General features: G+C 37.2%; 1 protein-coding gene across 4 annotated transcripts in view; it reads left to right on the top strand.

Annotated features, from left to right (window-relative positions):
- The first annotated feature begins 7,247 nt into the window (after positions 1-7,247).
- LOC103029846 (peptidase inhibitor 16) overlaps positions 7,248-22,072 on the top strand; it is a 34,853-nt gene continuing 20,028 nt past the window's right edge. The window contains exons 1-4 of one of the 4 annotated variants that reach the window (XM_049462721.1): positions 7,248-7,927; positions 17,905-18,050; positions 18,193-18,268; positions 21,241-21,350. In XM_049462721.1, coding sequence (XP_049318678.1) covers positions 7,766-7,927; positions 17,905-18,050; positions 18,193-18,268; positions 21,241-21,350 — 494 coding nt within the window. In that variant the 5' untranslated portion in view covers positions 7,248-7,765. The remainder of the gene's footprint in view (positions 7,928-17,904; positions 18,051-18,192; positions 18,269-21,240; positions 21,351-22,072) is intronic. The other 3 variants (XM_022677571.2, XM_049462722.1, XM_022677572.2) reach the window with 3 other exon arrangements.

Below are 22,072 nucleotides of genomic sequence, written 5' to 3'. Positions count from 1 at the left end.
GTATTAATTCGGTACTTTTATTAAAATTACATGCAGAATGGTTTTGACCCATTGTAAAGTTTTTTGTATATTTTTTTATTATATTTTATATTATATATTTTTTATTTTTATTTTTCTGTGCAAGGCGTGTCGCAATGCTTATTCCTATCTTACACCTCATCAACAGTCTATTTTCACAAATTGAGTCCGCATTGTTTAAAAAATCTGAGTTCAATAAATCTACAGTGATGGACCTGGTGGTCTGGAAGTGAGGTGGTCTGGACACATAGGTCAGTATCCTCTGCTGATACAATTAAAAGCACCATGCTGTTAAGATACGAATGCACCCAAGTCAGAGCATATCTGGCTCTTAAAGGGAATGACAAGTGACACTGATTTCTTAATTTTTTACTGTTACGCTCAAAACACACCCATGATTAATTAAGAGAATTTAAGGCTTTTTTTGAGTTTCGAGTCATGCAGGCGTAATGTTTTGCGCTTTCACGATACCAAAGACACACCGACAAGACCTAAATCCAGCCGTGCAATACGCAATTGACAGGTGCACTATAGATTGCAAAAATAGGGTCCAAGGTCTGCAACTAATTATACTTTTTACTTGATACTTAACCCACCCCCATTGTGTTTCTGACTCCAGTACTTGGTGTAGTGCATATCAGTCACAAATTAACAATTAGTCGACTTCTGCGTACAGAAGGAAAGCAGCAGTGTTTGGTTGCTATGTGTGCACACTAGTTTCTCTTCTGAGCTGGATCTAATGAGAGCAGGGCTGGTCCACACCCACTGGCCGGCAGCTTAGAGAACATAAACACGCTTAAAGCAGGAATTCACCTAAAATCACATCTGATCCTGTTTAAATGTGTTTTGCACATTTTCTGGATGCACCAAATACAGTGACATGCCAATAGTCATGGAACGAAAGTCATGGAAAGTCATGGAACAGTATACTGGAACAGTATAGGGACTGGTATTATGTCCCATGACTTCTGCCATGTCCCACTGAAGCTAAAGAACATTGCACATCCTGTGGGATATATGTGTGTGGATACTACTGCATTGAATGTGGAACTGATTTCTGTCTGTTTGCACAGACAATTCTAGGCAGTCACAACTGGTCACAATAATAACTACCACCCAGTGCACTGTCCACTGTGTGTGGTAATGCCTTCTATGATGTATGCTTGAATTGAGGGATGTTGAACTGCCTTCACAAATTTGAAAATGTAATGTGCCCTCCATAATAATAATTCAGAGACAGAGAGACAGCCATATTAGGAATAAATTACATTGTTACATAAAATGCTGGGGAAACTCTATGCTGTGAAAGCTAGTGATGTTTTTTAATGTTTTTAGAGTTTGTCATTTTCATTTTCTGTCACATGCAGTTGTTTCATCCTTTTTTTTTATTTTTTTAATGATTTTTAATAAGACAGCAACAATCAACCATGCTGAATTACACCACACTTTTAAACCCATCAAATATAAAAAACTACATATTATGCAGGATGCTTAAAAAATGGTGTATTTTTTTATATAATTGACTGAGCTGAGGATCTTTAGATACCCAAGCAACGCCCCTGCAGCTAACATCAGTGGAACACTTGGTTTGAGTGAACAACACTGTAAACCCATACGTTGTTTTAAACTCAAATGATTTAAGTCTGTTTCACATAAAATTGGATATTTCTAAACAATACTCCACTATTTTGAGTTAGTTGAACATTTGTATACATATAAACATTCAAACTGAGACCTTTGAGCTGAAACAATAATATACACATAATAACTGAGTTTAGTCTGTTGCCATTGGCAGCTTTTTTTCCATTGGCTTCTGTCACAATCTATTTCTGACACTACCCATCAGTGTGTAGTGATTCCCCCTGGGCTACCTTAGAAATAAATTAAGCTCCCTTTTAGTTGTAATAATTTGATGTTTTAATTTATGATAACTCAAGTTTTCATTCCCAATTACTTAAAAAAAAAATGAACAAACTGGCTGCCTTAAAAGTTAAGTAAACCCAACTTATTTGGTCCTACAATATAACAAAAATAAAAGTTCCCCTTTAGTTGTAATAACTTGATGTTTTAAGTTATGCTAACTTATGTTTTCATTACCCATCACTTAACTTTTTTAAGGCAACCGTTTTCCTTTTTTAAGTAAATTCAACTTATCCGGGCTAACAGTGTAGTAGATGGTTAGCTTGTTAGCAACTTGAGGTTTGCTGGTACAGGCTGTGGTAATTGAGAGAGCTAGTAGCCATGAATCACTTCTTTCCCCAAAAATATTTGTCACAATGCAGCACTTAAAAATGGCCTGAGTGGGTAAAAGTGGATTTTTTTTCCCAAAACTACATAAGAAAAATTGAATAATAAAGGTTAAAAATAAAAAACAAGAAAAATATCTCAATAACATGAAAAAGTTATAATATTGATAAAGCCAAAGTGCTGAAAAATACAGGGTTTTTAAATAAACCGTGATGCATCATCATACTTCTGTTAATTTGTTTTAAATGCCTCAGACCTGTTACATTAAACTGAACTTGGATGTCTGTGTATCACCAGAGATCTTGCAGTGAGGCTATTTATAAAGCTCTGCTGGAGTTTTCACACAAGTTCCTTGCGTGCCTTGCTGCCTCTCCCACACATACATACACACACACACACACACACACACACACACACTCACTGACATTCCTCTATCAGGTGGCACCTGGTACTGTATGGAGATACGAGACAAAATGGAAAACTGTTTTGTGGCCTAATGAATCATAGTTTTACATGAATCAGAGTTTGGCTCATGCAGTACAGCCTGAGGGCCTGAAGATCACCAGCATCCAATATTGACCGTCAGCTTTGTCCCTTATGCACAGGATTTCTCAACATTCTCTGAATTGTTTGCTATTATTATGTACCATATATGTTTTTTTTTTAATTAGCAGATTAATGAAAGTCGTTTTTGATTTTTAAAGATCTCTAAAATGATCCCAAAAATGCTCTTTTTATACACAGTAATGTAAGCTAGCTGCAAATAGCTCTGATTGCAGCTGTTTTTTTATTAGTACCACATTATTTTTCCAGCCTTTTTTGCCGCGACCTTGGAATTTGGAATGTGCAGCAGGCCTAAAATACAGAAAGGGATTTATTAATAAATAAACTGATGCTGAGCATATAAAACATGACATATATTATGTTGCAATTAAACAAAAGTCAAAGTAAACATTAGAAACACTTAGGGTTATACTTAGGAGTAGCTAAGTTATAGTCAAACTGTTGGGAAACTGGCTAGTTTGACTGATATGATATCTTTATTGATCATGTGGTGTTGTGCTTATAATAAGAGTAATGGTTTGGGGTTGCTTGGCTGCTTTGGGTCAGTAATATTTGTTGATCTAACTCGTGGATGCTGATAGCAGCAGTATAAATCCAGAATTCAGAGGATCTCCGTCATGAAGTGGGACAATGAACCTAAACACACTGCCAACACAATAGAGGACTTCACCAGTGGAAAACAGTAGACCATTTATACAGTCACCACGTCTATTACCCGACCTGCCAGACTGACAGCTATTTCTGCTGACCCTCTTACAATTATACATATACCCTTACTGTCTTGCAGAAACCTATCTCCATTATTACCAGTTTCTGTTGATCCATTAATCAAATGTTCTTATTAAATGAACAAAATGGATCCCTTTAAAATGGTTTGGAATAAAATCCCATTACTTAAAAGGTTTAAAGGACAAAATGTTTTTTTTGTAGATACAAGGTATGGATTCACATTAGAACAAGAGATTCTTTAATATACCTATACAGTAGGAAAATCTGAACATTTTAATAGGACAGGAAAAAACACACTCCTGTTGTAACATGCCTGAAGATCTTTAGATTACTTGCTGAAAAGGCATCTCAAGTTCAGTCAGGTGAAACAGAGCAGAAACAATTCCAAAACACTTAGCATGTTCCTTTCGAAAGCAGTTTATTACATACATTCATCCACACTGTAAAGAATAGTTGTATATTTACATTTGTACGGTACTATATTTCATAATTTTAAAATAATGCTAAATAATCAAATCTCATACATGTAAATTAACAGTAATGCTGTCAGTTTACAAATAACAGTAAATAACTATATAATTTACCAGCATAATACAGAATTTTCTGTCAAGCTTTAGGAAAATATCCAATATCACCTTTAAAAGTGCAATTACTATCCATAAAATTATACTAATGATTGTACACTTTAAACATGTAGCATGGAGTTAATAAATATAGTACAAGTCAGTCTGTTCTTAAGAAAAATATTTCCGTAAGTATCTGCAGGTAGAATTTGGATAAAATCCACACTTTTACGTAAATTTCAGCAGTAAAAGTTTCCTAAAATTTTACTCAAATATAGAATGCAAAAAAAGAATCAATATAATCTATTCAGTAGATTTGAAGCAACAGTTTCCTTTCTAATTTGAGTTAAGTTTACCTCATATTTTGAGTAAATATTGAAAAAAAATTAACAGCACTGTGAGGCACACTAAAATATAAGGTAATATCTACCTACCATTTTGTAGTACATTACACAAAACAAGTACATAATCTTCTTTTTGGCACCTGGCATCGACTGTAATGTAGCATAACGGAAATGTCCTTACTCACCATTAGTGTATAGTCTTGCCCATAGTCATCCCTTGAGTATTCAGTTAAATTTGATGTAATGGCTGACTGTTATGACCACGGTGTTGTAGGCCATAAGAAATGAAAGCAGGGCATTTTTGCCATTTGTTGAGAAACAAAAACACAAGCTTAACTCTTTTGAATAAGCAATGGCTAGTCAAACTGAGTAAATCATTGAAATATGTAATAAACAAAGAACTGCCTGCTTAAAATCTTTTCATTCTTAATCTTTTTTTAAGTAGGGCATTACCTGCTCTTGTGAAATATTACAGGACAATGCTTGTCCACATACTGCTGCCATCTCAAAAGCTTGCCTTGAAGACACAGAGACTATACTATGCAATGCTTGTGTTGTGTAAATTGGAAAATCTCAAGAACTTCAATTACTATCATAGACCACTGAAGACGCGTCATCATTTTGTAGTTGGTGCCATGTTGTTTATGCTCATATTTGGGGTTCCATGTCTAAGAGGTTCAGGCCTATAGAAAAAATGAATGGGCTTTTTCAAATCACATTCTTTGGTAAATAAATATGTTCTGAATCCTGTATGTTTTATTCTGTGTACGTTTTCCTCCTAAACATCACTGGATCCTCTGAAATTCGAGATCGTTTAAGGTTAGTAATTAGAAAAATGCTAGCTTAACAGCACAGCAGCAGGAAATGGCAGCGGACTCAATTCTGTGCTACACCAGCATCCTCTGGCCGGATCACATTTTGGTTTCTTCTTCTTCACAGAGGATCATTAAAGCATTCAGAGAGCAACAAACACTATCAGTATGGTGATGTTAAGCAGTGTAGTTAGAGCTGTAAAAGGCAGATAATAAGGGGATTTAATTACGGTCATTAGTTTATACTGATTACAGCACACCTGATCCAAATAATCAACTAACATCTAACTAATCAACTAATCAACTAACTACCTGCCCTGTCTGACTCGAGCTGTGTGATGCAGCAGGAAAACTAGCAGGACAGAGTTAACTTTCCTCCACAACCACAGCGCTAATGCAGCTAACTGAACCATAGAAACTAAAACACTAAATGTATAAAGGCTTAATGTATGTTTTTCTCCACTGAAACCTGTTAAAAGAACAAATCTTAATGTGGCTTAAGGTACTAAAACAACAAGCCAGAAACACCAAACATCTCTAATTTATTTCACTGCATAATAAAGACAGTAAATGGTAACACGTGTTACATTGTTTAAAGCTGGTAGGGTTAGTGTTTTCCTGCTGTGACACTCTTAGCTCTCCTCAGTGAGGGCAGTTAGTTCAATGTGCTGTAAACATAAGGCTGGATTTCTCTGGTGTTGCGCAGAAGGAGTCCCCTGCCAAACTTGCAGCTGCACTGAAGCATTAGCTAAACGCTAGCAATTTTTGAATTACGACTCCTAAACAATCTCGTAATTCAGAGGATCCAGTGAGGTTCAGGAGGTAAATACATACAAAATAAATAGTACAGGGGTCTAAACAGATTTATTCACCACAGAATATGATTGCAGATATCTCACAAGCTTGCTTTGAAGACAAATAATATGCCACATACTCCCTGCGTTAGAATATTCAAGTTGTATAAGATGTAATTATCAAAGGAACATCAGTTATTAATAGGAACATCAAAGCTGAGACACCTGGCATGTTGTGTTACACATAATAAATACAACCAAAAGTAGTTTTAATCATTTATTGTTGCTGGTAAACAATTAAAAAACCTTTTAAATCTGACACTTCTCTCTGGATGCAACCATTTCTTTAAGTATTAACTGACTTTAAAGAAACAAGGGTCAACTAGCAAAGGTAGCTATTGTGTACAAGACTACACACTGATGGTAAGTGCAGGCATCTCTTTAACATCCAGAAGACCTGTTATCATGGTTTGTGGTGTAATTCTCTAATCTGATGCCATATCACCTTTGGTCTTCGTTACAGGCACTCTGATAGCCCAATGTTACATTAATGAGGCTCTGCAACAAGGACATTACCTTTTTTAAACGCACACCCTTGTGAAATATACAAATAGTGGTCTTACCTTTTTTAAACACACTCTGATGCACTATTGCAACAAGACAATGCTGGTCCACATACTGCTGCTATTGCAAAAGCTTACCTTGAAGACACAGGCACAGATATTATGCTATGCAATGTCTGTGTGAGAATATTTGAGTTGTATAGTTTGGAATTATCAAAGAAAAATCAGTTATAATCAGGAACATCAAAGCTGAGAAAACTGTTGATGTTGTGTCTTACACATAATAAATACAACCAAGAGTAGTTTTAATCTGATTATGTCATACCCCAGTCAGGAACGGTTGAAACGCAAAGACATTTGAAAACAAAACATGAATTCCCAGCAGTTGCTTTTGTCTTTCTGACCTGTATTTGAATCATCCTTTGGGGATTTTGTTTCACATCTGACAGGATAAGCCTTGGCCCACAGCTCTCCAGAGCTTGGTGCTGAGGAAATTACGAAAGCGACTGGAGTAGCTTCAGCATGATCTCTGGGAAAACAAGGGTGGAATATGAGTGCATCCTTTGTAATGGGGGCATTCCATTCCTTATGAAGGAGACAGTGAGGAGGAAGCAGGGCCAGGGTGTTAGGACGCATATTGAGGTTAAGACTGGGTTCAGATGGTTCAGGGTTGAGATCTGCGACATATCTTGTTGATTCAAACCTTCCAATACCAGCCCGGTTTCACTGACTAAACAGTATCATTGACAGCCAGTAGGACAGCAGCCAAGGGTGTACGCAAGAGCTTGGGTGCATGTGAGTAAAACATGAAACATGAGCCGGGGAGGGTTGAGCAAGTAAAGACTGGTGGGAGTTTCGGCTGAAGGTTTCGAGAGGGTCCAGAACGTCTTTGGAACCACATGCAGACACATACAAGCAAACCTGGAGACACTTTCCCAGCCTCTTTTACACACAGAAGAAGGTAGACATACAGACAGTAAGATAGACAGATAGCTAGTTTGATCTGTAAATCAGATCCACAGGTAAACATAAAGGCGTAAAGGAGTCAAGTACAGTGAAACAGTTTAATAAGTATATTAGACAAGCTAGTAAAGACTTGACTTACTGGATTTACCTTCCACCCCTCTGCTCATGAAGATGGCTCCGAGATGGACCCTCATCTGTGCTGGACTCTGGATGCTCCTGGCTCCAGGAAGAGGCCAGTTTCCTAAGGAAGATCAGCAGCGCATTGTGAATTTGCACAACCATCACCGGTCCACTGTTGAACCACCGGCTGCTGACATGATCCACATGGTGAGCACCTACTATATCTCCTCAGATCTTCAGTTTCTGTCGCCAGATAAACTTCTGTGTGGGATGTGCTGTTTCTTTTGTATTGTTATTGTTGTGTCTCAGTCAAAACAGTGTTATGACTCCTAAAGAGATTGTAGGGGCGCCTAAAGCTGGAGTAAAAAGAACAGGGTATCTGCAGACCCTTAAGCTTTAAAAATAGTTCTCACATTATTATTTATGCTGGCTTTTATGGCTCTAAGGGTCTCTTTTTTGAGGTACATGCATTACCTCTTTATTTATGCAAATTTGTTAATTTAAGTTTGTGTAAAATATTGGTTTATTATACAGTTTAGGTTTTGTCTCATATACTTTTAGTGTTGCCATGGCAAAAACCTGGAACATCAGCAACATGGAGATAAAATTCTTTAGTTTTTTTTTTCTTCTAATAATCAAAGGAATAACAGTATCATTATACAATGCAATACTATACTATATACGTATATGATAAAGGAACTTTAGTACTACTGTATTTCCACAAAGAAAACCTTTTTTATGTAGATTTTATGTATCCTGATGTTGATTTTTCAGATTTCTTTTATAGAAGAGGACAGATTTTTTTAGTTATGTATGACCGTGAATCACTGGTGTCTAAGGCATATTGCTGCCAAGCAAAATGCATGAATGGAGTAATTATAATGATAAATGTGATATTATTTATAAGAAACTTAATAAATAAGTATAATTTTTAGATATGTTATTAAAATGACACAGTATTAGGTATTTCCTTGTTGACAAGATGTCAAAAATTACATGTCATTTATCACAGAGGACATCTTGTAATTACAAGAAAAAAATTGTATTATAGGATATAAGTTGTATAAAAAAATATTGTTGTGAATATGAAATAAGTATGAGAGAAATAAAAACATTATGAGAAAGAATATTGTCATTGTGAGATATCATGTTATAAAAATGACATTAAAACCTAATTCTGTGTGAAGTGTCATAACTGTAGGCTGTTTGGCTAAATTCTGATAACGCTTAAAGTTATGTGGTTCAGAAAAAGATAATAAATCACATCACTCATTTGCTGTCTCTGCTCTCTGATAAATTGAACGTTGTTTAGTAAATTTTTCTGTTTTTCTGTTTTGATTTATGGTTTCTATGTTGTTGCGATATTTACGCTTTTTCAAATCCAGATTGTTCAGTTCATTTGTGCTTAGTTCATTTGTGGTTATTTTACAGAATATTTTTCTGGATAAATGATACCATGTCCACCACCTAGCAATTACTTAGCAACACCATGACAACAACCCGAGATACCATAGCAACACCAGAATGACCACCTTGCAGCCATGTAGCAACACCATATCAACCATTTAAGTTTATTAAATTAATCGAGTTATTTTACAATATATAGACGTCTCAAAAATCATTGCTGACCTATTGTGCCTTACTTACCTATTATGTTCACTTACTGATATGCATATATAAGTAATTTTACAATATACAGACATGAACTCAATAATTTCTGTTGACTTCAGTCATTTTTCCTGACCTACAGGGGTTGGACAATGAAACTGAAACACCTTTGAAGGTTCAATTATCAGGGTAAGAGCACAGTTTTGCTCAAAATATTGCAATGCACACAGCATTATGGGTGACATACCAGAGTTCAAAAGAAGACAAATTGTTGGTGCACGCCTTGCTGGGGCATCTGTGACCAAGACAGCAGGTCTTTGTGATGCATCAAGAGCCACGGTATCCAGAGTAATGTCAGCATACCACCAAGAAGGACCCGACCACATCCAACAGGATTAACTGTGGATGCAGGAGGAAGCTGTCTGAAAGGGATGTTCAGGTGCTAACCTGGATTATATCCAAAAAAACTCCTGTTTCCACCAGAAGTGTCCGTGGGGACAATAAATTATTGTGGTCTAAAACCAGGTGTTTCAGTTTCATTGTCCAACCCCTGTACACTGCCTATTTTGTTCACTTACTGAGGTGAGGCCTTTAACATGAATGAGTTTCACTTTATATATTTAAGACAGAATATTGAAAGTTCACTGTGCTTTAAAGGGATTTAATTACCTTATAGATCAATCAACATTATGACCACCTCCTTATTTCTACACCTATTATCCATGTTTTTAGCTCCACTGAGCACTAAGCAGTCCTTCTGTTTTTCTGCGTACTTTACTATCCTCCTTTCACCCTGATCTTCAATGATCAGGACAGGATATACCACCACAGAGCAGATAATATTTGGATGGTGGGTCGTTCTCAGCACTGCAGTGACAGTACTGACAGGGTGGTGCTGTGTGTATGAATGGATCAGACACAGCAGTGCTGCTGGAGTTTTTAAACACTGTGTTCACTCACTGTTCGCTCTATTAGACACTCCTACCTATAGCTGCTTCATCTTTTAGATGAAGTCACCCTCTAGTCCTTCATCAGTGGTCACAGTATGTTTATGGTGCTCTATTCTCAGTTCAGCAGGTGTTTAAAAACTCCAGAAGCACTGCCGTGTATGATTCACTTGTACCAGCACAACACACAATAATACCTCATACACCACCACCATGTCAGTCTCACTGCAGTGCTGAGAATGAATGACCCACCATACAAATAATAACTGAAAAATGGATAATGGGTGTAGACATGAGGGGGTGGTCATAATGTTATAATTGATTGGTGTATGCTCTTGTATTGCCATGGTATCTAGGGGTTAAAAAAAAAAAGCTCGTTAAATGACAATTCAAGCACTATGAGGATTTCAGGTCCTTGAGATTTTGGACCTTCTCATTCAATGCTTTTCTTTATTTTTTTAATTAATTTAGTTTCTACATTGTAGATTCATATTAAAGACATCAAGACAGTTAAGGAACACAAATGGAATTACATAGTAAACAAATATCCCCTGACCTAAACCCAACGGTTTAGATGGTGATTTGGGATGAGCTCCAGAAACTCCTTTAAGAAGCTGAGAAAACTATTCTAGGTTACTTTGCCTCATGAAGACACCAGAAGAGTGTGCAGATCTGTCCTCAAAGCTAAATATGCTACTTAGAGGAATCTAAAGTATAAAATATATTCAGGTTTGTTTAACACTTTTATACAAAATAATTCCTCATGTTTTCTTGTACAGCCTTAATGTCTTCAGTATTAAATTTACAATGTAAAAACTTTTGACTGGTACTGTACGTTTGAGAGAACAGCTGTGTGTGGTGCCCTGAAATGAACTGGCATCTTGGGCGTACTGTGACCTTCTCCAGTAAAAGGCGTGGAGAAGAGGATTTATTAACGTTAACCAGAACAAAGATCTGTAGATGTTTTATTGCTCTGGAGAAAGTTTGTTTATGTGTGTCATCTTTGGCTTTACGCACTTTGGTTCGTCCTCAAACCACAAATTTCCTGGACTCTATTCAGCATGTGTGACCAGTGTAATTCCAAAACACATTGCTTTCAATCACGCACATGAAAGTCATGCTGACTGTAAACAGTAATTATCTAATTTTCATGAGGATAAATAAGATCTGTTTTTTCTAATTATCATGGTGTTGTAATTTGGCTGATGAAAGGTTTATTAGTAGTGTGGTAAATAACTGTTGAGGCTGAGTGTTTGCAAAAGAACTTACAGTACAGTAAAAAAAAAAACTAACAAAACTTGTAATTGTTCTCCTGAATGTAATTTTTAACTCAGCTGAAAAAAAAACTAGTATATCAAAGTAATTTACTCAAATAACTACATTAAGTGTTAAACAAATACATGTAGCTGAAGTAATATACAGGTGGATTTGTGTACACTACAATCACTCCTGGTAAAACTTGATATAAAACATTGGGTGTGTTCTCCCACCTCTTACTCACCATCAGGGTGCAATCATTATTCAGGCTTTCTTTTCTTAGGCCTACTGGAATTCATGAACTACTCATCAGAAGCCTTTGAATTATTTTGTATAAGCCTTTGAAAAATCTTGTATCTTTCTTTCAGTAATTTTCCACTTTTCTGATTAAATGTAGTCCGTAAAGCAGTCACTTGTTGTGTCAAATTTCATGATGAATGGACCAAAAGAAATGCCCCAAAATAACTAATCTGTCTGACTTATCTACTGTAAAGTTGACATTTTGGAAATACAATACAATAGGAGTTGTTTGTGGAGTGGGGTCACATGTTTGTTTACATGGACATCATTACCACCCACTGAGCTGTCCACTGTGGATGTAATGCCTTCTATGATTTAAATGTCCGTATGACATCTCTTCCATCTGGCACTCACTATCAGGCCTCGCTCCAACTTTGAAAGTTATTGTTGCCTTGCCATGAGCACGTTGTTACAGTTCAACCTCACTCACAAGATAACACCTCGCAACTTATATAGGCATGGGTATTCCCAAGCCATCCCCTAAAGTAACAATTCATAAACAACTTACATTCTGCTGTCCCATGAGTTTTGGCAGTGTATTTATACTCAGGGTCACCAAGTGCATAAAAAATCCCAAGCCAAAAGTTTGTGTAAAATGCTCTTTTTTATTATTTTATATCACAGATTTATGCATTCTGTGCTTTAACCCAGGGTTGCCAGGTTCAGCTAAATCACAAGGCTTTAAAACCTATTCTCCAGCAAATGAAACTATGCATGGAAGGGTTTATGCTGTCTGTGGGTGTGGCTGAGAAGGCTGTTCTGATTCTGTGGATTATGTTGCGCAATATGTGAGAGTAAGCACACTGAGGAATGTGAGTGCTGTGTGTGTGTGTGTGCAGTAAAAACCCCATGTCTTCTTGCTTTGCTAGTTTAATAGTGGAATGTGGGGAATGAGTTCAGTATTATTTGTGTGGAGAACAGGCAGATGGGCCTTTCTCTCTTGTTCTGCTTATTCAGCAGTTATAAGTGTTGAATTGTGACAAGAGTTTATTACTTTAAATCTGCTAATTAAGGATATGTATTGACACAAGCATTTACTAACCCAGCATGTGCAATGAAGTTTTGGCCATGAACTAAGGCTGTGTTCATGTGCTATGTGAATGATCCTATTTTTCCACTTGTGTAGTTGAAGTTACATGCACATCATAATCAAGTGCTTTGGTTTTGGCAATAATATAATATAATGTGTGAATCGGCCCAAGCCATGTGCCAACATAATGCTGCATATAATATGGGAATTGGCCTATGTAGTTTTAGCAAACACCCCACTTGTGGAGTATACGCATCTGCCAATGTCCTGGTTGTGGAGTTTAATATAGGATATGTAAGTTACATGCACATCATGGGACTCACCCATGTACTTTTTGCAAACACCCAGTTGCAAAATATAATATATACACATTTGCCAACACCCAACTTTATGCTGACTATATTATGGGAATCGGCCCGAGGCACATGTGCCAATATCCTGGTTGCAGAGTATAATATGGGAATCAGCTCATGTCGCTTTTGCCAACACTCCGACTGCCAAGTATAATATGAGAATCTCCCAAGCTCCATGTGCCAACATTCTGGTTGCAAAGTATAATAAGAGAACTGGTCCAAGCTGCATGTGCCAACACCCAGCATTATGCTGAGTATAACATGAGAATCACCCATGTCGTTTTGGTAAACACCCCAGCTGAAGAGTATGATATGGGAATGGACCCGAGCCGCATGTGCCAACACCCCGGTAGCAGAATATCATATGGGAATCAGCCCAAGCCACATGTGCCAACATCCTGGATTGCAGAGTATAATATAAGAATCTGTCTGAGACGCATGTGCCAACACCCAACATTATGCTAAGTATAAAATGGGAATCGGCCCATATAGTTTTTGCCAAATATAATATGGGAATGGGCCTGAGCCGCATGTGCCAATATCCGGGTTGCGGAGTATAATATGAAAAAGTGACTCGTTGCTTTTATCAACACCCTGGTTGCCGAGTATGATATGGTAATCGACCCAAGCCACTTGAGCCAACACCCAACATTATGCTAAGCATAATATGGGAATTGTCCTATGTAGTTTTTGCAAACACCCACTAGTTGTGGAGTATAATATGGGAATGAGTCACATGTGCCAACATTCTGGTTGCGGAGTATAATGTGAGAATCGGCTCATGTTGCTTTTGCCAACACCCCAGTTGCCAAGTATAATATGGGAATCGGCCCGAGAAGCAAGTGCCAACACCCAACATTATGCTGGGTATAATATAGAAATTAGTCCAAGCTGCATCTGCCAACATCCAGGTTGTGGAGTATAATATAGGAATCGGTCTGAGCTGCATGTGCCAACAACCTGGTTGATGAGTATAGTATGAGAATCGGCCTGAAGTGCTTGCGCCAACACCCCAGTTGGCATAGGAACCACCTAGTTACACCACTGAATCCACCAAGGAACACTACTGCAATTCCCTATTATCTGTCTAGGAACTACCTGGAAAACCTTAGTAATCACCTAGCAAACTATACCAACCTAATAGCAACAATTTAGCAACTTAGTTGTGGGTTTTGTGTCGTTCCAAAAGGATACTTTCACTTTGATAAAACAGTGCACCACTGTTCATCATTAAATTTTGTTTGTTTAAAGTGTAATTTTTTTAGAACAGAGTAGCACTACTGTACACACTTGCCAAAACATGCCACCGAGGGAAGGAAAATATTTATTTTATATATTAAATGATTTTGTAAATTATGGCATGAAAAATGTTACAACATAAATATAAGGCAGGGATATAAACAATGTTTTTGATCTCTATAGATAGCTGTCAGTCATTGTTAGCCTTGTATTCACCTGTTGTTTGGTGCTGTGACTGTTGGGGAGATGGAAGAGGAGTGCTACTTCATATTCTAATATAGTGTAAACACATGTTGTATATGTAATTTATCGTATAATCTAAACAGTAATGGGCTCAGGGCATCAAAAAGGGCAGGAAAAAAAATAAAAAGGGCATCACATAGAACCAGTAAATTTTAGAGGGCACCAATAACTTTTTCCCCCTCAAGAAGTGGGGCCAGGTAGGAACATTGTCTCTGTTTTGCCACTGTCCCCTTACCCTGTCCCTCACCATCAGCACTGAGAACCCAGATCACAGCGGTCTGATCTACCAGTGCTCAGCTCTCCTCTGGCTGCTAATATAATTATAAAATATTACTAAATAAAAAATTCAACAGACAAATTATTGTTGCTGCTGTCAAATATCATATTGTCCTAAAACATTATATAATTGTCACGTCCTGGCGCTGTTCCGTTTCTGTCCTCCTTTCTGTGTTCGTGTTTATCCCTGTTTATTTACCTTACCTGTCTGTCATCTCTTCTTGTGCTCCTGTGCCGTCCTCCAGCTTTAGTGTTTTCCCCAGTGTAGTGTTGTGTCGTTCGCGATTTGAGTGAACGTACTTAATCAAATCACTTCCTCAGCTGATTCGTTCCTTTCTTAATTCAGTAGTTGAGCTCAGCAGCGACCGTGCAGGCCGGCAGGGGAACTGCTGTGTGGTCTGTGAATTACTGAGTCACCCGCAAATCTGGTGGCGGAGACTCTCGTTGGGAGGGAACGGTGCTTGCTCAGTTATAAGTTCCCTGAATGTACTGATGCTCAGAGCTGAGGGCTCTAGTTCACTCACTGGGTGATTCGTTCACTGAACGTACTGTTACTCAGTGCTGACGGCACTCCAGTTCACTCACTGGGTGATTCGTTCTCTGAACGTACTGTTACTCAGTGCTGACGGCGCTCCCGTTCACTCACTGGGTGATTCGTTCACTGAACCTACTGACGCTCATGGCTGAGGGCTCCGTTCACTGAACGTACTGTCACTGAGGGCTCCCATGAACTAAACTGAAACATGAACTGTTCAGCCGTGTATCAGTTAGGTGGGTCGGAGTCACAGGCACCTCCTGCCAAGCACTGAACAATTCGGCGAACAAATCTTTTCAACAAATCTTTTTTGTGAACTGATTTTAATGATCCAGTTAATCTAAAATAGCTGCTGTGCCCATCACTACCCCAGTGCCTCTTCATTCAGTGTTTCCACCTGTGTCTCGTTTGTAGCTCCGCCCCCCCCTTGTTACCTGTCATCGGTGGTTTCCTGTGGTCCCTCTTTATTTATAGTTTGTGTGTTTTTCTGTTCTCCTGGTGGGTTTGTGTTTGTGTTTTCGTCTGTTCAGGTTGCGTTTATTTTCCCATGTGTTCTTAGTGTTCTGGTTTTTGGTTTGTAGTTTGTTTGTTCCTTTATTGTTTAATAAATGTACTTGCGTCCGCCTCCGCAACCCTCTCCCAGCTCGCGCCTGACAAAATAACCCCCAAGCAATGGACGCAGCGAGTAATCCGTGGGCTGGAACCAGGATGGCTAGCCGAAGGACTCCCTTCTCCCACGGCGTCCATGCTGGGTCCACTACCCGTGGCCGGAAGAAGCCTCGGGGGAGGCGTACCCAAAGATTCTTCTCGCTCAAGGAAAATTTTTTTGGGGGCGGCAGCGCCTGGGTGGCGGTCTTTCGCGCCCCGGGAGTTGCGCGTTTTAATGGGAGCTCCTGTCACGTCCTGGCCCTGCTCCGTTTCTGTGTTTGCGTTTAACCCTGTTTATTTACCTTTCTCCCTATCTGTCATTTCTCCTCATGCTCCTGTGCCGTCCTTCACATGCTTCAGTGTTTTCCCCAGTGCCTCATTCAGTGTTTCCACCTGTGTCTCGTTTGTAGCTCTGCCCCCTTGTTACCTGTCGTCCGGTGTTTCCTGTGGTCCCTCTTTATTTATAGTCTGTGTGTTTTTCTGTTCTCCTGTTGGGTTCGTGTACATTTATCGTCTGTTAGGTCATTGTTTTCTCTTTGTTTTCAGTCATTACGTATCCTGTATTTCTTATAGTTATCCAGTCTGTGTTCTTTGCCTTGTAATACGTTTAGTTTGTCTTCAGTGTTTTAATACATTTACTCGCATTTGCGTCCGCCCCCGCGTCCTCTCTCTGCTCACACCCTGACAATAACAGGAATGAAGCTACAAAGATTATTTAAGACTTCAAGTTAAGTCATATAACATCTTCATTTAATATTATTCATGACTTGCTCTTCAGCCATATACCATCTTATATTGCATTTGTGATTTTTATAAACAGCTGCAATTATCAGACCTGCTCGACTGACTGGATTAACTGTCAGGTTTTGTAGAGTTTTTACTGAACTGGAAAATCTGCTTTAAGATACAGAACAAGAACAAGCTTGACTTAACTACAGAGAGCTCTAAAACCCAGCTCCCTGTTGTTACAATTACTTCGCATTACTCATTTAAAACTTTTATTTTCTAACCACCTTCAGACAGCCTGTATTTGTTTCAGTTGAGTTTTTTTTTATTGTTTTTTATTTTATTTTATTATTAAATAAGTTAGTTCTTACTTATTGTGTATGTTTTTTTTTAGATTTTTTGTTTAGTTTTTTTATAGCTACTTATTTTTTATTCTATTATTTTTTTTATTTTGGTTGAACTTTTATTATTCTTATTATTATTTACTGCTTTAGATTTTGCCCTGTCCACTTATCCTTTTATTCTGAATTATTATTTTCTTAACTGTTTGTTTTTGCCAATGCTTTTGCCATTGAATTTTTTATTGTTTTCTTTTTGAAGTTCCTTATTTTAGTCTAACCCAATTAAACACTTTAATTTTAATTTAATTTTTTCAGTCCCTTTAAATTGTAAATGCCCAGCTGTATTGAAAATGAGGGTCTCCCTTGATGTATTCCTGAGTGAAAATAAAAGATGATTGATTGTTTGATTATCTGGACCTAACACAAACAAGCTGCTATAAAACAAATTTTCCATTTTTTTTAATGATTCATAATGTGGAGCTTTGTTTCCTCCTAGTTACAGCTTAGCCCTCCGTTCATAAATGTCTAGTGACGAACATAGCAACTGCATTAAAAGGGAAACACTTAAGCTGTAAGAGATGGTTAATTTCTTTTAAAAAGCAAATTACAGTCATCCTAAACATGCTACTAAACAATATTACTCCTACAATATATCTCCTTGTCTTCTGTTTGATGCTGTAGAAATGGTCTGGAGAACTTGCTCTGATTGCAAAAGAGTATGCCACCAAATGCATATGGGAACACAACCCTGATTCACAGAACATAATGGGGGAGAACCTCTTCATCACCACTGGACCTCTAGACATAGAAAAAGCCCTGAGTGACTGGTAAGGAAGAAATAAAGCACTAATAATCTGAACCACAGATATATATATATAGATATTTTTTTTTTATAGAATTTATGATAGCTTAATTCTATAGCTGGGCTGACTGCATGACTGATCGGTGGTTTTCTTCTTCTGTCTCTAGGTTTATGGAACATAAGCACTATTCATATGATAACAACACCTGTGCTGAAAATGAGATGTGTGGACACTACACACAGGTGAGAAATGGTGGGTGTGGATGAGAGATAAACCCATCTCAGGTAACACCAGCATGAGTGTCTGATTCTCAGCACAGGTAATGTCCAGTGCAGATCAGCATGGCCATCATATCTTAAAATTCTGAGTATATTGGTGCTGTGACCTGCAGGAGGCACTGTTGCTTCTGCTCTGTGTTGGTTCAGCACTACTTTTGCTCTGAGGCTGAAATTTGTCTCATAGCTTGTACTGTGGAACACATTATATACACTGTAAACCCTGAAGTTGTTTAAACTCAAATAAATTAAGTCTATATATATATATATATATATATATATATATATATATATATATATATATATATATATATATATATATATTTTTTTTTTTTTAACATTACTCAACTATTTTGAGTTAGCTGAACATTTGTGGGCACATATACACTTAAACAGAGATCTTTGAGTTGAACCAACTAATAACTGCATTTAGTCTGTTGTCATTGGCAGCTTCTTTTTCATTGGCTTCTGTCACAATCTATTTGCATACTGGGTGTGTCCAACAGTTTCCAACAGTGTGTAGCAATTCCCCCCCGGGCAACCTTAGATATATTACATATTATATAGATGTATTAAACACAGTGATCTATTTTAGTATATTAGTGAGTTATTAGTATATTAGTAAATTAAATCTGCACTTAAAAGATATAAAAGTTGCCAGCAGATGGAAGCAGGAAGTGCTGTAAGATTTCCTGGGAAAACAAAACTGCGCTGACTTTAGACTTTGTAAAACACAGTGGATCAACACCAGCAGATGACATGTCTCTCCAAACCATCACTGATTGTGGAAACTTCACACTGGACCTCAAGCAGCTAGGACTATGTGTTTCTCCACTCTTCCTCCAGACTCTGCTCCCTTCATTTACAAATAAAATGTAAAATTTACTGATGATCAGTGATGGTTTTGAGAGACATGTCATCTGCTGGTGTTGATCCACTGTGTTTTATTATCAAGTCTAAAGTCAGTGCAGTGTTTTCCCAGAAAATCAGCACACTGCACACACTGCTGAAAGTGCCTGTTTGTCTTATATAATATTCTAATTTTCTGAAATAATGACTTTTGGGTTTTTATTGGCTGTAAGCCATAATCATCAACAATAAAAAAAAATTAACGCTTAAAATATATCACTTTGTGTGTAATACATCTATATAATATATGAATTTCACATTTCCCAATTGTTTAGTTTCAAAACCAGTGTGGTGACATGCAGAGCCCAAATCCTGTAGAGTGTGTCACTGTCCAAATATTTATGGACCATAATTTTGAGTTCTCTTCAGAAAATGCAGTAATTTTGGTCTTGTTGGTCAAACAGGTCAACCACCTTTGTATCACTGGTCATACCCTGTTGTAATTTAAGTTGAATTTACTTTTAAAAAAAATTGAAACCGGTTGCCTTAAAAAAGTTAAGTAATGCGGAATGAAAACTTAAGTTAGCATAACTTAGAACATCAGGATATTACAACTAAAGGGGAAGTTGATTTAACTATTTTATTTTTTTTTATACTGTAAGACTGGATAAGTTGAGTTTACTTAACTTTTTTAAGGCAGCCAGGTTGCTATTTTTTTGAGTAATGGGGAATAAAAACTTGAGTTATCATAAAATAAAACATCAAGCTATTACAACTAAAGGGGGACTTGATTTATTTCTCAGGTAGTCCAGGGGGAATCATCACACACTGATGGTGAGTGGTAGTCAGAAACTGTTAAACACCCAGTATGCTAATAGATTGTGACAGAAGCCAATGGAAAAGAAGCTGCCAATGACAACAGACTAAACTCAGTTATTATAAGTTGGTTCAACTCAAAGATCTCAGTTTGAATGTATAAATGTGCCCACAAATGTTCAACTAACTCCAAAAAGTTGAGTATTGTTTAGAAATATCCAATTTTATGTAAAATAGACCTAAATCATTTGAGTTCAAACAACGAATGGGTTTACAGTGTGGTGGTTGACAATCATGGGCTTGTTGGTCATGCTGAACAACCAGCGTAGTCATGCTTGTACACCTGCATAGTCAAGCCTGGTCATACTGGTTGGTCATACTAACTTGGTGAGGATAATCATGACCTAAACTATTAAACTTAAAAAAAAAAAAAACATACGCACATTATGCTGGTTAAGCAGCTTAACCAGCCTGCCCAGCAGGGTGAGAATTCTTCACACAAAAAAATTTTTTTTGAGAACTAGATCTTTTAAATTTTTAATCATCAGTCAAGGTATAACCTCCACTCCCCTAGTAAAAGAAAAGTAGATTAAAGTATATTAAGCATTATTATGCAGTAGTGCACTAAAGTGTTCTTGTAGCCACATTTTTAATCAGTATACTTAAAGAGTGCTAAAATGGAACAACTTTTTTGTACTTATTATACTTTAATTGTACAAAAGAATACAAAAGTCTTACTTAAAAATGTGCTATTTATATGTTACAAATGTATTTGTAAATGTATTTTTTTTAGTAGTAGTAATTTAATTTACTTTCTAAAAAGTTACATGATACATTGTACTTTAAGTGATCTACTGTAACAGTTGTTTTTAACACACTTTGCTAAAAATGTACAAAAGTATATTTTAAAATAAGTATTTTAGAAGTGTATTGAATTACATTAAAATTAATGTGTACTTCATAGTAGTTTATTTTTTTAAATACACTATATTGTACTTTATAAAATGTATGATCAAAGTTTACTTTCAAACATTAGATGAAGGCATAATATTAATGCATTTAATATATTTTAAGTAAGTACATAAATCTGTTTATCTTTATATTTACAGCATATTTAGAGATTTTAATACAATTTAGTACAATTTAGTATATTTTTTTCACCAGGGTCTGCAAACAAAGTTTACTGTATTGCAGGTAACACATGGCAGGTAATAAATGATGAATTATTGAGGTATTGTGTTGTTTTAAAACAAAGAAATCTGTCATTGTTTCAGATGGTTTGGGCGAAAACTAAAGAAGTGGGTTGTGGATCACACCTCTGTGAGACTGTTGAAACCCTGGATTTTAAGGATGCCACTTTATTGGTCTGCAACTATCTCCCTCTGTAAGTCTATACCTCACCAAGCACATTTATCAACTCATCACTGGTCAGTTTCTGGTTCCTGCTAGAGTCGTTTCACATGTCTGTGTTCAGTGCCATCTTGAGAAGTGGCTCTGTGGTTAGAAACTGACCACTGCTGATGGGCGAGAGAATCAATAAGGGGTCATTCATTTCCATAAAGGTGTTTCCATGAAGCTAAATTAGACGTGTGTAATGAGGTAAAAGGTGATACTGATTAATGATGCAACAGTCATGCAACAGTCCAGTCAGAATGTTATGATGACCACCTTCTTGTTTCTACATCACAAACAACTTCCAGTCCTTATGTTTCTCTGCATACGTTATTATCCTTCTTTCACATATTGAATGGTCAGGACCCCACGGGACCCCCATAGAGCATGAAATATTTGAGTGGTGAGTCATTCTCAGCAGTGCAGTAACACTGGCAATGTGTTGGTTTGCTGGTATGAGTGGATCAGATACAGCAGTGCTGCTGGAGATTTTAAACACTCTGCTGGACTGAGAATAGAGCATCAACCAGAATTAGCCATCCTGTAAATTCCAACAATCTCACGGGCCAGATGTTTCATGCTTGTGGGCCGCCTATTGCCGACCCCTGCTTTAGATCAACAGATAATCTTCTGTCTCTGATGTTACTTTGACAAGCTGAGTCAATTATAGCAGTGTCTATTAGACTATGTCTGTAAAAAAACCCAGAAAAATTC

Source organism: Astyanax mexicanus, chromosome 13, assembly GCF_023375975.1.
Source record: "Astyanax mexicanus isolate ESR-SI-001 chromosome 13, AstMex3_surface, whole genome shotgun sequence".
In the NCBI taxonomy this organism is placed as follows: domain Eukaryota; kingdom Metazoa; phylum Chordata; class Actinopteri; order Characiformes; family Acestrorhamphidae; genus Astyanax; species Astyanax mexicanus.
This window is presented reverse-complemented; position numbering and strand designations above follow the sequence as displayed.